The following is a 14,539-nucleotide window of genomic DNA, read 5'->3' on the forward strand; positions in this document are numbered from 1 at the left end:
AAGATGAAAACAGAAGAGTCCTCACTTTCATTAACTCTCAATGACCCACTATACTTCTATTCCCTGAAAGTTTGGACTCTGTAGGATTGGAGTTTCTGGTTTCCAAAGAGGGCACACTTTTGCCAATGGGCCACAAGCAGGGGTCCCACTAAACTACAGCCTATGGTCTCTGCCAAGAGAGTTTGTAATTCTTGAGTCTAATAATCAGCAGGTTAAAGAGGAGTCACCATACTGGCATACATGACTAGCCCTGAGCAGGATAAGGAGGTAGGGCTGCTTTCACATAATGTGGCCAGGGAAGAGTAGGTAATGGAACCTGAATGGTCCACTTGGGACCTTCTACCACCCTCTGTGAAAAGACACATGCAGCAATCCAAGTCTGAGAAGGGTTACCAAGGATTCAAACCCCTAGGAACTAAGGTTTGGGTCACAGATCAGCTACCTAGACCTGCCAAAATGATAATTGGGAATGAAGAGCAATTAGAATCGATAGTGGAAGGGAAGGAAGATGGTTATCAACTGTGGCCTGAGATAAACTACAGCTATAAAGTCTATTAGTCCCACTAACCTCCCTCTTCTAAATTTCCTCACAAGAAGAGAGACCTAAAGGAACTACAGAGTTGTTTCCCAAACCTGTGTAGACACAGATATGTGTGGCAAAAGAGCTGCTCTTTAGCAATCTGAACATGCATTTCTCAAATCTCTGCCTATGGAGAGCATCACTGACTGAATCCACCACTGATATAGGCCACTTCCAAAAAGGTTCCCAGACAATGATTGAGAATGACATAAATACTGAGGCAGACACACTCCTGTGAAATGCACAACTCATTCAAATGGCAACTTTGACTCAATAACTCCTAATCGACCTTGCAAAAAATGTCTTAGAATTGTACTGAAGCCTAAGACTTAACCTATCCAACTTTCCTCACCAGAGGTCAGCCCTATAAAACATTACAACTCAATCTCATCAGTCTCAATCCCCTTTATTACACACAGACACTTTCCCCAGTCAACCTCTTACATGCCAAGATATGAATATTTTTAAATGAGGGTTAGAGAAGGTACAACTCTTTGTCAAAGAGTTCAAACTGGCACAAATAAATATGTTGTATTGCTCTTCACTATTATCCTCTGTACTGCTCTGTGCTCCTCTTAGGAAATGAAAAAAAAAGAATAAAAAATAAAAATAAGACAAAAGAACAAAACAAAACTGGCAACTCAGGGTTGCCAGTACTGCATCACAGAAATGATATGTAGTTAAGTAGCATCTGTCCCTGCTAGTCATTTCCAGTATGGTCTGCCACAGTCAGTCCCTACTAGGTCTCCCTCTCTCCCTAACTATTCACACAAGAAAGTTCTCCGGCCACTGTTGTCATTTGAGTTTGTGACAATGGCCTAGTACTCTCAATAAACTAAGATGCAAAGGTATCTTCTGGGAATGAGATCATAGGATGGGCTGAAGATTTAAGTGACATAGAAAGTGTGGCTACATAGGGATGGGGATGAAGAAAGAAGACTGTAGACTTTACAGGAACTTGGGGATTTGCAAAGCAAGGATGTCAGAAGAGCACAGAGTGCAAAGATTTACAGTTCATTAATGAAATAACTGGCTGCAGAATATGGCCTCTGAAGAGAAGCAGAAAAATTACAGAACAAGTACAGTGAAACAAGCAGATGGAGTCAAATCACTAAAAGCTGAAATAAGGACAAAGATTAAGTTCTATGTGGGGTGATAAATACAGAGGGTATATAGAAATGGATATTCCTATTTCTATCTACCTTCCCTGGAAGAAAGTACATGGGATTAAATTTATACTTTTCAGTTTGAATAAATAATTATTCCAGATACTGAATTTCCTGTAATAACTACCAAGTATTCTAATAAAATGGACATTTTAAATGCTTCTAGTAATCATTTCCTATATAATATATTTAAATTTTGTATTAGTTTGTTAGGACTGCCATAACAAATACAACAGAATGGATGGCTAAAATTCCAGGACTTTATTTTCTCACAGTTCTGGAGGCTGGGAAGTATGAAATTAAGGTGTCAACAGGGGTTGATTTCATTCTGGGTCCTCTTCCTTTGGCTTATAGATGTCTTCTCCCATTGTCTGCACATGGTCTTTCCTCTTTTCATAAGGACATTGTTTATATTGGATTAAGGCCTAACCATATAACTTCATTGGGAAGTTTAGTCAAATTTAGTCACATTCTGAGATGCTGAGATTTAAGACTTCAACATATAAATTTGGGGGGCACATAATTCAGCCTATAATAGGTATCCACTTTATTTCAGAGTTTTTTTTTTTTTTATCACTTAAGAATGGATGATGCTGAAAATGTCTGAATTATTAAAAAAATTCTAATTAGGAGCAAGGAGTTCTTTATATATTAGCAATTAACATTATGTTCAATCTCCATCTTCCTATAAGATGTAAGAAAAGGTAGCCTACATGCAAGCCTAGTAAAAGAAAAACAATGTCTACTTCATATTTCCAGGGTATGCAGATATTTGAAGAGTCATTTGGCAAACTGTCAAATTCATAGTTAGGTATATGCCCAGGAAAAATGAAAACAAATCCCCACACCAAAACTTGAACTTGAATGTTGAAAGGAATATTGAAAGGAATTCAATCATGAGGGACCACATATTATATGATTCTATTTCTATGAACTGTTTGGAATAAGCAAATCTGTGGAGATAGAGAGTAGATTAGTTCTTCCCTTAAGACAGACAAGTTGGAAAGACTATGAAAATTACTAATGAGCATAAAGTTTCCCTTTAGGTTAAAGATGATGTTTTAAAATTCAATATTGGTGATGGTTGCACAACTCAGTGAATATACCTGAAACCATTGATTTGTTAATTTTTAAACACATAGATTCTATGGTATGTAAATTATATCTATAAAAGTTGTTAGTTAAAAAAAAAAAAAGGAAATCAGAGTTTGAGGAATTAACACAAATGTTGAAAAAAATTTACAGTCCAACCTTGAAAATAGTCAAAATGTCCAAAAAATTGGAAAAATAAAAAACTAATGTTATCTACATTTTTAATAATGTACTCCTGTCAAAAACAGCATTTACAGTTTATTAATCATAACATAGCAAAGTGTTCATGTCAGAATGGTAACTGAGAGAAGCAAGACAAAATCTTATCAATGATAAGTTCTATTTGTATTTAAAACACATAGCACAAATATCAATATGACAAAATATGACACCCCTAATATGAAGAACTTAAGAAACAAATGAGCAAGGGCACCTGGGTGGCTAAGTGGGTTAAAGCCTCTGCCTTCAGCTCAAGTTATGATCCCAGGGTCCTGGCGGGCTCCCTGCTCAGCAGGGAGCCTGCTTCCCTTTTTCTCTCTGCCTGCCTTTCTGACTACGTGTGATCTCTGTCTGTCAAATAAATAAATAAAATCTTTTAAAAAAAATAAGAAACAAATGAGCAAAGGAAAAAGAGAGGGAGAGAAACCAAGAAACAGACTCTTAATGATAAAGAACAAATTGATGGTTTTCAGAGGAGAAGTTAATGAGAGCGGATAGGAGAAATAGGGGATGGGGATTAAAGAGTACACTTACTACGATGAAAAAGCAAGACAAGGGGTATGTGGGTGGCTCAGCAGTTAAGCGTCTTCCTTTGGCTCAGGTCATGTTCCCCAGGTCCTGGGATTGAGCTCTGTGTCAGGCTTCCTGCTCAGCAGGGAACCTCCTCCTCCCTCTCCCCCGTGCTCTTGTTCTCCCTTGTGCTCTCTTTCTCTCTCTCAAATAATTAAATAAAATCTTTATAAAAAAAGACAAAATGATATAAAGGATTAGTATGCCAAAATATTATTAGTTGCTATCTGTGTGATAGTATTAGTGATGATTTTTATTTCAATTTTGTTTCATGTTTTCTAATTTCTTATAATATAAAATTTTAATAAAGAATTTTTAAACAAATAAAAATATTTTTTAATTATAGATTGAGATCTGTCATCAATAAGTGTTTGTTGAACTAATGACTAATACTCCTCAAACACATTTTAATAATGTTTAACTATTGAGCTGGTAGATATCTACTTTTTCATTCAATCATCACTATTTTAAGTTAGTAGAGATTCACATGAACACTGAGAAAAACTGAGTATGCAAATATACTCATTGGTATGCTGTATTGAATCTATATGTTCAATTTGAGCCAAATGAGATAAAAACATCAGTTCTTTTATCCCTAATACAATATTAAGGGAGAACAGTAAATGGAAAAAAAATAAGGCTACAGTCACTATTTAAATAAGGTTATTGATAAGAATAACTAATATATTTTAGCTCTTACCTCTACTAATCAGTATAATATATCATAGGTAACAAAATTTTTGAATCCTTTTATTCAGAATTTAAAAAATAACTTTTCATGTTAATTAGAATCCTGAATTACTGTGAAATCATCAGTGTTTTTAGTATCTTAGTATTTAATTTGTACAGGAAGTAGCAACCAAAATGGGGTCTCCCTGTCAATATCTGTTTTTCCCTTGAAGGAAAGAACAGATTCTATAACACAGTCTACTTTCTATGCTCAAACGATGCCAGTCTAATTCTGATTTTGTTCACATAGGTGTTAATAACTATTGACTAAGAAAATAGATGGTTTTAAAACAATAGCTTATAGGTTGCTATTGTTGAAGCTGTTAATATTAAAATTTGAACAGTCAAAAAGCTGGAAGTAGCCCAGAGAAATCATTATTCAGAAGAGTTCGTTTGTTTGTTTTAACTCTTTAAAAGACTCCAGAGCCAGAGAGTCATAATGCTTAAGTAATCTATTCTGGTATTTAATACACTTACAATCAAGTTCCATTTCTGGTTCCATCTGAGTTTTTCCCTACTTAATTTATATCTAGCTCCTCTTATTCAGTCCTCAGTAAAATTAAATAATAAATAAATGAAACAAATAAACTTCTAAGCTAAAGCAATCAACTTTGTTTCTCAACATAGTCCCAAATGAATTCACTGACAGAATGTTTTACTCATAGCAAATGATGGGAGGTTGGAAGAAGATTTGCATAATTGCTCTTGTGCACCATAGTATGCATAAAGAACTGGTAATTGTTGCCAGCTACTTCAGAGCTCCCTTTCTGGCCACAAATCTCTGTCAAGGGACACTTGCTAGAACTCATTCTAAGCGTAGTTAACATCAGTCAACATTTAGCCTGCATTGGTGACAAAAAGGAAAGTAACCAGACTAATAATTGTTTGTGTTACACATCTTCGTATCCCCCAGGCATTCCTAGACAGGTATAAGAATTTTCTTGAAAGAACTTTTCTTAAAGAGCTTTTGTGCCAGGGAGTTGTCAGTAGAAGATTTAGTGTAAGTTAATATTACATGGAGACTTTCCCAGACACTGGTCAAAAACTGTAAAAAGGGGTTGTAGGGAGCTGCTGGCTTTTCTTTAAGGATTTAAGCCATAAAACAGTAGTTACCCATATGGTAACATCATTGATAACCTGAACCAGCCATCAAAATTTATCTCTTAGACAATAATATGTGTTGATAATATGGATAAAACATATATAATACTTTGAAAAACAGCCCCTAATGTACTACTAAATGATCCCCACCAAAGGATATTGAGCCACTTTTTAATCCTTTCCCTATGAGTATGGGCTGTGCCTCGTTGCCAACTTCTAATAAAGAGAATGTACCAAATGTGATGAGATATCCTTTCTGAGATTGGGTTACTAAAGGTCTGGCTTTCATTATGTGTGTGCCATTTCTCATTGTATTGTTTACTAGCTCTCAGGGAAGCTAGCAATCATGTTGTGAATTGCACTGTGGCGAGGCCCACATGATCAGAAACTGAAATCAGTTTCAGTGAAGAGCTGTGACCCTCTGTCAAATAGCCCACAAGGAACTGAATCCTGCCAACACCCATATGAACTTGGAAGCGAACTCTCCCTAGCTGAACGTCCTGAGGAGACTACAACAAGGTGTCTAGCCAACACCTTGATTGAAACCTCATAAACTGACCCGAAGAAACTATAAGATAATACATGTTTATTGCTTCAAGTTGCTAAATTTCGGTAATTTGTTATGTAGCAATAAATGATACAAATATAGTGGGATAAATTATTTTTTTCTTTCTCCTTCCCCTTCTCCTTTTAGAATGATCATCATTGTTTCCCTTGGTCACCCCTCAAATGAGGCTGTACTAGTGGTCTTCTGTCGCTAAGTTTAGCGGGGACAATCCTAACCTTGGTGAATATAGCATCATCATTCCCCCAAACTCCAAGTCCTGAAACTGTCAAGTATCTTTTCCAATCATCACCACAATAGGATTACAATTCTCATTAGGAAATTACCAGGGTTCTGATGTTGGCTACTTCATCACTGGTATTCAATTCATGGTTTATGTCAATCCCAAGGGCAAAAACTCAAATGCAAATCCTGAATGAAGAATTTCATTTGTGCATCTTGAAGTAACCAACTCTCCCCTGTATCCATATTTTATTCACAAACCCACTTTCTTCACTGTTAAAATGAAAGTACCACCTGCCTCAACAAATTATTTAGATGAATAAAATGGCATAAATACAAAAATGTTTCCTAACCATATTTGGGCAATGTAGTAAGTGTTCAATAAATATTAAGGATTTTTTAAGTGTTATATTAATTTTTCTTTCTCCTCAAACTTCCTCTTCCTAACCCACAGTAGGTAATTAGTTCCAGTTCTAGTCTTTCTACTTTAGCCAAGTCTTTATTCTAAAAGTAGTAAGGAATTCATGGAAATAATTAGTTCTTTATTCTTCTCAAATGATCTGCTCACTACATCCCAAAGGATCTGCTTACTTACACCTCAAAGGACCTTCTTACTACACTTACTAATTGCTTCTGGTGAAGAAAAAGTCAAATGATAAAAAGAAATTAAAGATCTACTGTTTATGACTAGTCTAAAATCAATGAAATAATTTTCATTTTTCTCTATTAACTAGAAAATTGTCTACTTGATTAAAAACTAACGACCAATAATCTCAGAAACTGAATCAAAGGTCCTTTTTTTCTCTTCTTAAAGAAAGGGTGTCAAAAAGAAAAATAGACTAACATTTTATTGGTTTTCTTAAAATAAGGAAAAAAACACTTTTTCAAGGTTAAAAACACTTTCTTAAGGTCACAATTAACGGAGTTAAGGGTATCAATGTACTTAAGCTAAAGGAGACCTCAACATTATCATTTGACCTTACAGCATAAACAGGACTGAGTCTCTGGGAATAAACAGGTAAAATGTATTGTCTAAAAATCAAAGTACAGAGAAACCTGAAAAACATCCAGAAGACTGACTTATCTAAAAAATAGTTTCTTCATATCTATTTAGTGCTGCTTTAGTTGTATTTATGGTATTGGATTAAGATACTGTGCTTTCCTCAAACAGCGTAAGATAACTTGTACATCTCTTAGCAGCTATTAATAATTTACTGTGAATTAGTATAGCTAGGTCTTTTGAGAATAGGTTTCATGTTAACTTGGTTTTGATAAGGAAAAGAGTACAGGAATATATTGGAGTATCAAATATAAATGCAGCTCTGCTGAAAAGAATCCTGAGCCACTGAAAAGAAATATAACAGCATATGTTGACTCAGGAGAGGGATAAAGAAAGGTGCCCAAACACAGAAATGATATGCTTCATGTGAATATATCTAAAGTTGGTATTGACACATTTTACTTTCACCAGGAGTGTCAACTGCCCAAATGAGAAGTTTCCATGAGACTTGCTTCTGTGATTTTCCCAATGACAGAGAGAATAATATAAATTCCAAATAAGTTGACCGAAGTCTTAATCTTAGCAGATAATCATTGTGCATCTTCTGGGCTTTTGGTTTCTAGCAATCTCTGGGGAGTTCAGATGTCTGAGAATGTCTGTTTATGTTTTGAGTTCAGAAATTATCCAAAAATGATTTGTGATATATATACAATAATTTGTTTAACTTATAGTTCCCTATCTATGCATGATACTTGTCTATGAGGGTTGTTGAAGTTTTTGTTTCCTTGTGATAGTTACTATTTTGCCTCTTGAAAGATATACTGGCAATGACCATGTACAAATACATACAAAATGCTCACATGATTTGAAAATACAGTCTTGAAGCAAGTTTGAAATGACAACACAAAACAGTATTGGTTCACTGTCACAAGAACTAGAAAAAAATGAACCAGTACTAAAAATTCACTTTGTAGCCAAGGAAATGGTTTTCATAAAATTGAAAAAATGTCCCAAAGCAACAGTATTATATTTAAGCTATTGCTGTTACTGACATAAAAAGAATTCTTTTTATAATTCTTCTATGGTCTTGCTTGGTGACAAAATGGTTATTAAAAAAATTTTGTGAATAGCTGTCTTCTAAGTCTCCGGGGAAAGGGAAAGACTCTCACTTGAGTGTCGCCTGCTTCAGTTCTTTTTTTTTTTTTTTAAAAGATTTTATTTATTTACTTGAGAGAGAGAGAAATCACAAGTAGGCAGAGAGGCAGATGGGGGTTGGGGGAAGCAGGCTCCCTGCTGAGCAGTGAGCCTGATGCAAGGCTCGATCCCCTGAGATCCCCTGATATTATGACCTGAGCCAAAGGCAGAGGCTTAACCCACTGAGCCCAGGTGCCCCTACCTGCTTCAATTCTTAAATGGATTTAAGGTCACTTGATTCAATGATTCAGTATATGAATCAGAATAAAATATGACCTTCTACAAGCACAAATTTGCAGAAGTGCAATGTAGTTTATCAAGTAATACCAACAATGTCCAAATAAAATTTTGTATCAGTGGTTATAGGTATAAGATGGCATAGTGTAAAAATTGGAAATAGGATACTTAATTACCATATAACTTCTTGATCTCTCTGGGTTTCAGTTTCCTTATCTGTAACAAGAGGGAATGCTACTACATGGTACCAAATGTTCCTTCTAGTTCTAACATTTAACAATATATGTAAATGTTGTGGAACTTCATATAAATAGGTGACAGTTAAATGTGTAAATGAGGCAACAGTATTTTGTCATACATTCTCCTTCACTTTATTTTATTGATAGACTTTATTTTTTAGAACAGTTTTAGATTCCCAGATAAACTGAGCAGAAAACTCTCATGTGCTTTTTCCTCTCATACACATGCGGCCTCCCCCACTGCCAAGATCTCATACTGAAGTGGTACATTTGTCACTACTGATGAACCTAAATTGGTATATCCATAGTTTATATTAGAACCTATAGTTCAGATTAGGGATTACTCCTGGTGTTGTATATTCCATGGGTTTTAACAGAAGTTAAAAGGACAAGTTCTTTCAATGTTTTGTCTTAATGGCCAGATCATTATGTGATGGTGTAAAAAAGCATTAAAACATTCCCCATAGTGAATGCCAAGCAATGGCATCTAAATAATAATTTTTGATGCTCTCTTATAAAAACAGAACTAACAAACAAAAACCCTACAGATCCTCCACACATGTATTACCTCAGAAACTATTCCTTGTTTGCCTTTTTTCTCTATAGAAACTTAGCTATGATATTCTACACCTAGGAGATAGCAATTAACATTTGTTAATATTGAGTTGGATGATTCAAATTTGAACAAAAGAGATAAAAGATGAAAACAGGAATATGAGCTTGAAATTTTCAGTTAAATAATCATTCTTTGAAAGATCTTGTATATGCCATTCCACACTGTAAAGTCTCTTTACACTAAATGTGACAACTTTCAAATAATAATAATAATAATAATAACTATTCTCTGAATAGAATGTCCTCTCTCTTCAAGCAATATCTTATTATGTGATTGTTATAAAAACTTATAAATACCCTCAAGGGAGGGGAGAGGCAGACTGGATAGAGCATTACTTACTGAAGATCACATAACTAACTGGAGCAATGGGCCTTGTTTTGAAGGAATTTCTCCTAAAACACATTCTTCAAAGCATCAAATTCGATATTCATTCATTAGGAGGAATATGACCCAGTGGGCAAGGATTTTCAAAGCTTATTTTTTTTTCTAGTGGAATGGGACTTTTCCAGTAAAGTGATAAAAATGCTTTGAACATTTTAAACCTAGCCACAGGGTCTTCTTTCTCCTGTGGATACTATCCAGAATTGCCTCATCTGGTGAAAGAAATCCTTTCACTGCAGAAAACTTTAATTCATTAGGACCAAAACCCAGCAGGATTGAAATCTGTTAATCCTCATGAAATGCACAGGTTTGGACAATGTATTTATCCCTGTAAAACTGTGGTAATAAAATCCTGTGACATAAATTATAATGGTTATACTCAAGAAATGATTCTCCTTCACACCATCTCCTTATTGTAATGGGAAGGTTTTGTTTGGTTTGTTGTTGTTTAGAATAAGGATCTAATGTGCCCTTCCATTCTGTCATCTTTATCTTTGATAGATTCCTAAAGTAGGGATTATGTCACAGAAGTGAATGCTCATTAAGGGAAGAAGAGGAAATAGAATATCTTCAAAGAGAACTAATAGTGAAAGAACTTATGATCAGGTAAAACATAATGGCCATGGTGGAAAAAAAAAAAAAAGTTGATGTGCCAAAAACTGGTTTCTCTCCTTTGTTCAGGAGCAATCTAGACATTTGCCTTCCTTCTTCCCTGAAGGGACTTCACTCAACAAAGCCAGAAAACTTATATATTGTATATAATGCTGTCATAAATCAAGTGGCTGCTACTTCTTCTGATCCTAATACATTTTCATAAAACACAATTAGTAAAGGACCGGATTGTGAAATAGACCAAAGCATAAAAGGCATGCAAGAAGTGGTTGGAGGTTCTTATTACCACCACTGCCATCATCATCACTAGTATTTTACTTGGTTCCTTATCTATATACTGTCTGCTGGCCCCTAGGTTTACATTTAATGACTTCAAATTGCTGGTGATATTTTTAATGTTTAAATATCTGCTTGAGGCACCTAGGTGGCTCAGTGGGTTAAGCCTCTGCCTTCGGCTCAGGTCATGATCTTGGGTCCTGGGATCAAGTCCTGCATCAGGCTCTCTGCTCAGCGGGGAGCCTGCTTCCTACCCCCCCTCTCTGCCTGCCTGCCTCTCTGCCTACTTGTGATCTCTCTCTTGATCTGTAAAAAACAAAAACAAATAAACAAAAAAATCTACTCTCCCTGCTGTTCATTATCATCATAATTAAATCCATCTTTACTACGGAATTTTACTAAACTACTCTCTCTGTACCGAAGAAGTTAAGAAACAACTGTTCTATACAGATTGCTGAACAGAAAGTATAATATAGTCAAGAGAACAGAAAAGGAAATCTTCTCTAATTACAAGCTGAAATACAGCTTCCAGGGCACATGTGTACATACATACATATTACATATACATATCACATATGTGTATTTTTACAATTTAGTACTTTCTATTATTAGGTATCACTACTATTTTCACAGCTCCCATATATATCAAGCACTGGGCCAAGCATTTGCATACATTAATCTTAATATTCCCATACCCCATAAAGTGAGGCAGCTGAGCCTCAGGAATATCAAGTAACTGACATCACGGGGTAGTAAGAGGGTGAACTGGCACCAGAATCCGAGTTGTTGCAAAAGTCTTGCCTGTACCTATTATATGTTTTCCTGGCCCCAGGTCTCCAACCCTCTGTTTTCAAAGTAAGTTTTGCATTGCTGTTTTCTGATGAACAATAGGGATTTAGATACATTCTTGAACATTCTAATTTTATATGATTATTCTATATGCCTACATCCTTATACATTAAGAGGAAAAAGATTTTCTAAAGACAATTTCTTCCTATGAATTGAATTTAAAAATATGGAAGATATGATATAAAGAATACAAAGTTTTGACTAACAACCAGGAATTTCTCTGGGGAAAAACTACGTTGATGCAAAATAAGTTTATAATGATATTATTATTGGAAAGCTAGAAATAGAGAGTGTACTATTCTTTGCAAATAAAAATATCCTCTGTCGTGGTACATTCTACGAAACTTAACCATTTTGCGGCCACTATAAAGCCTCAGAGAATGAATTCAATTTATGCAAATAATCAGTTTACCCTTAAGAAAAGAGAGATTTACTAATGATCTAACCAGGACATTTACAACACCAAATGTTTTAATATCATATCACACAGAAATTTTCACATACTTCCAAAAATCATTATGAAGTCTTTAAAAGAATCAAATATGTGATAACAGCTGAAACAAGGGATTATGTGTACTTATAAAAAATATATGCATATATACATGACATCTTTTCAAGAAGTTCAAGTTTTTTTAGTTTTGCACTGACTAAATCCTATATGATGAAATTCTAAAGAATAAGATGCATGCAATTAAAAGGGAGGGTAGATTATGCATGGTAGGATAGTGAGCCTTCCGTGTATAATGAGGTTTGATCAAATAGCCTTGCTTGATCAAAAATCACATTGTGATTTTGGCAAAATTTACATATTGCTCAACAAAATATACTATATTTGTCTGAATTTCCTTTTAAGAAAGGTCCTTTTTAAAATGTAGGAAGTTTGGCCTGTATATGATTCCATTTGACACAAACATTTGATACAAAACATTTGATACAAAATTTACTTAAGAAAAGTCATCTTTGAAATATTTGTGAAGATCCCCAGTAATTCATTATATTGTAGCCAGGAATTTCATTAACACATGATTAAACAAAATGTGTTTAATCAGCTGAGGGGGAGGGAGAAGCTTACAACCAAAATTCCACATGCTGATGCGTAAAGATGTTTTTAAGATTATAAATCAAAGAACTATCTGCTTTTTAACATTAGATAAAATTAACTCTTCACAAGTACTGAAAAAATACTGCAAACATATATGTACATCTTCAGCACTAAAACCTTAATATGGGAAGCATATGATTTAGCTCAAGGAGAGGTAGAGAAATTTGCTTTTATAAGTTTAGACACACAAGTATAGAATTATAGATCTAAGTATAAATCCAAAAAGTATATCTAATGCTTATACTATGTCTGAACTTAGCAATTAGCGCGCGCGCGCACACACACACACACACACACATTTTCTTCAATATATTGGGCAGTGTCTACCATCAATTTCCAATCAGACATTTATATTAGCTACAGGGAAATGTCAATGTCTGATCTTTTTTTAATATTTGCTAAAACAAGATGATAAGATAAAATCTGACTCCAAAATAATACATACCATATTCAAAAGTAATTTAAATGGCACAGCATTTATAATTGTTCACTTATTTGGAATTCGTTTGCTACTATCTATATTAGAATAGATAATTATTCTTAAAATGTTTTAAATTATATTGTGTTTTACATATATAGTCAATCAAAATGTTTTGTATATCTTTATATCCATAATTGAATAAAAGTAAAAGTGTCATTTTAAAAATTACAATAAAAATGAAGAAACCAAATGCCAATTGTGGCATTTTAATGTCCCTGCAATTTAATGCTATACTTTAGGAAATTTTTACTTGATTTTTTTCAGGAAAACATACTTAGAACAATTTGTATTAGGCTTAAATATTCATTACTAATTTGCTTTCTTATTCCACATCTTGACTATCAGAGTACAGAGGGAAAGGTTATACTGCCATCAGGCATAATAAATCAAGTAAAAACATCATACATAAATCATGAATAAAAAACTATTTACCTGCATGGAAATCTATCCCAACAGCAAATGAAGTTCCTGATATAGGCATCAAAGCATCCATTTTGTCACTTGGTTCCAGAGGTATTCCCCTGATTCCTTCATGAACAGAGTACATAAGAAATGACTCTATACCTAATTGGAAAAAAAAAAAAAAAGAAAGAAAAAGAAAAAGAAAGAAAGAAAAGAAAAGAAAAAAGAGAAAAAAGCCCCAAGTGAATATTTAAAATTAAAATCATTCTACTAACATCATTTCAGTCTTAATTTTTTCATAGAACATGTTCCTTAGCCTTTTAAAAATGTTTAACTGAATACTACATTTCTGACTAGTTGAAAGGTAAATAGATTAGCGGCTCTCAAATTTGAGTATGCATCAGAATGTTCTAGAGGACTTGTTAAAACACAAGGTCCCCAACCCAGAGGCCTGATAATTTGAATTTTTGGAAAGTTTCCAGGTAGTGATGGCACTACTGGTCTGGGAACCATACTTTCATAAACACAGAGGCAGGTAATTTTGGAAAACATACCTGGCCTCACAACCCAAAATTCACTCCCTTTTTTCTAATACCCTTATCTTATTGCTTATATATGATAATAAACTTTGAGAGTATATATGATTTTACATAGCTACAGAGCTGTTAGTTTTCTTTTTTTTTTTAAGTATAGTTTTTTATTTTTTATAAACATATATTTTTATCCCCAGGGGTACAGGTCTGTGAATCACCAGGTTTACACACTTCACAGCACTCACCAAAGCACATACCCTCCCCAATGTCCATAATCCCACCCTCTTCTCCCAAACCCCCTCCCCCCAGCAACCCTCAGTTTGTTTTGTGAGATTAAGAGTCACTTATGGTTTGTCTCCCTCCCAATCCCATT

At 34.4% G+C, this 14,539-nt stretch overlaps 1 protein-coding gene across 1 annotated transcript in view; it reads right to left on the reverse strand.

Moving 5' to 3' along the window:
• The window catches only part of LRP1B (LDL receptor related protein 1B), a 1,620,129-nt gene that overhangs the window by 524,108 nt on the left and 1,081,482 nt on the right, over positions 1–14,539 (reverse strand). Inside the window, exon 35 of the mRNA XM_045066491.1 lies at positions 13,664–13,795. Within this exon, the coding sequence (XP_044922426.1) occupies positions 13,664–13,795 (132 nt within the window). The remainder of the gene's footprint in view (positions 1–13,663; positions 13,796–14,539) is intronic.

Source organism: Mustela putorius, unplaced genomic scaffold (assembly GCF_011764305.1).
Source record: "Mustela putorius furo isolate JIRA1106 unplaced genomic scaffold, ASM1176430v1.1 tig00003867_pilon_pilon_pilon, whole genome shotgun sequence".
Taxonomy (NCBI): domain Eukaryota; kingdom Metazoa; phylum Chordata; class Mammalia; order Carnivora; family Mustelidae; genus Mustela; species Mustela putorius.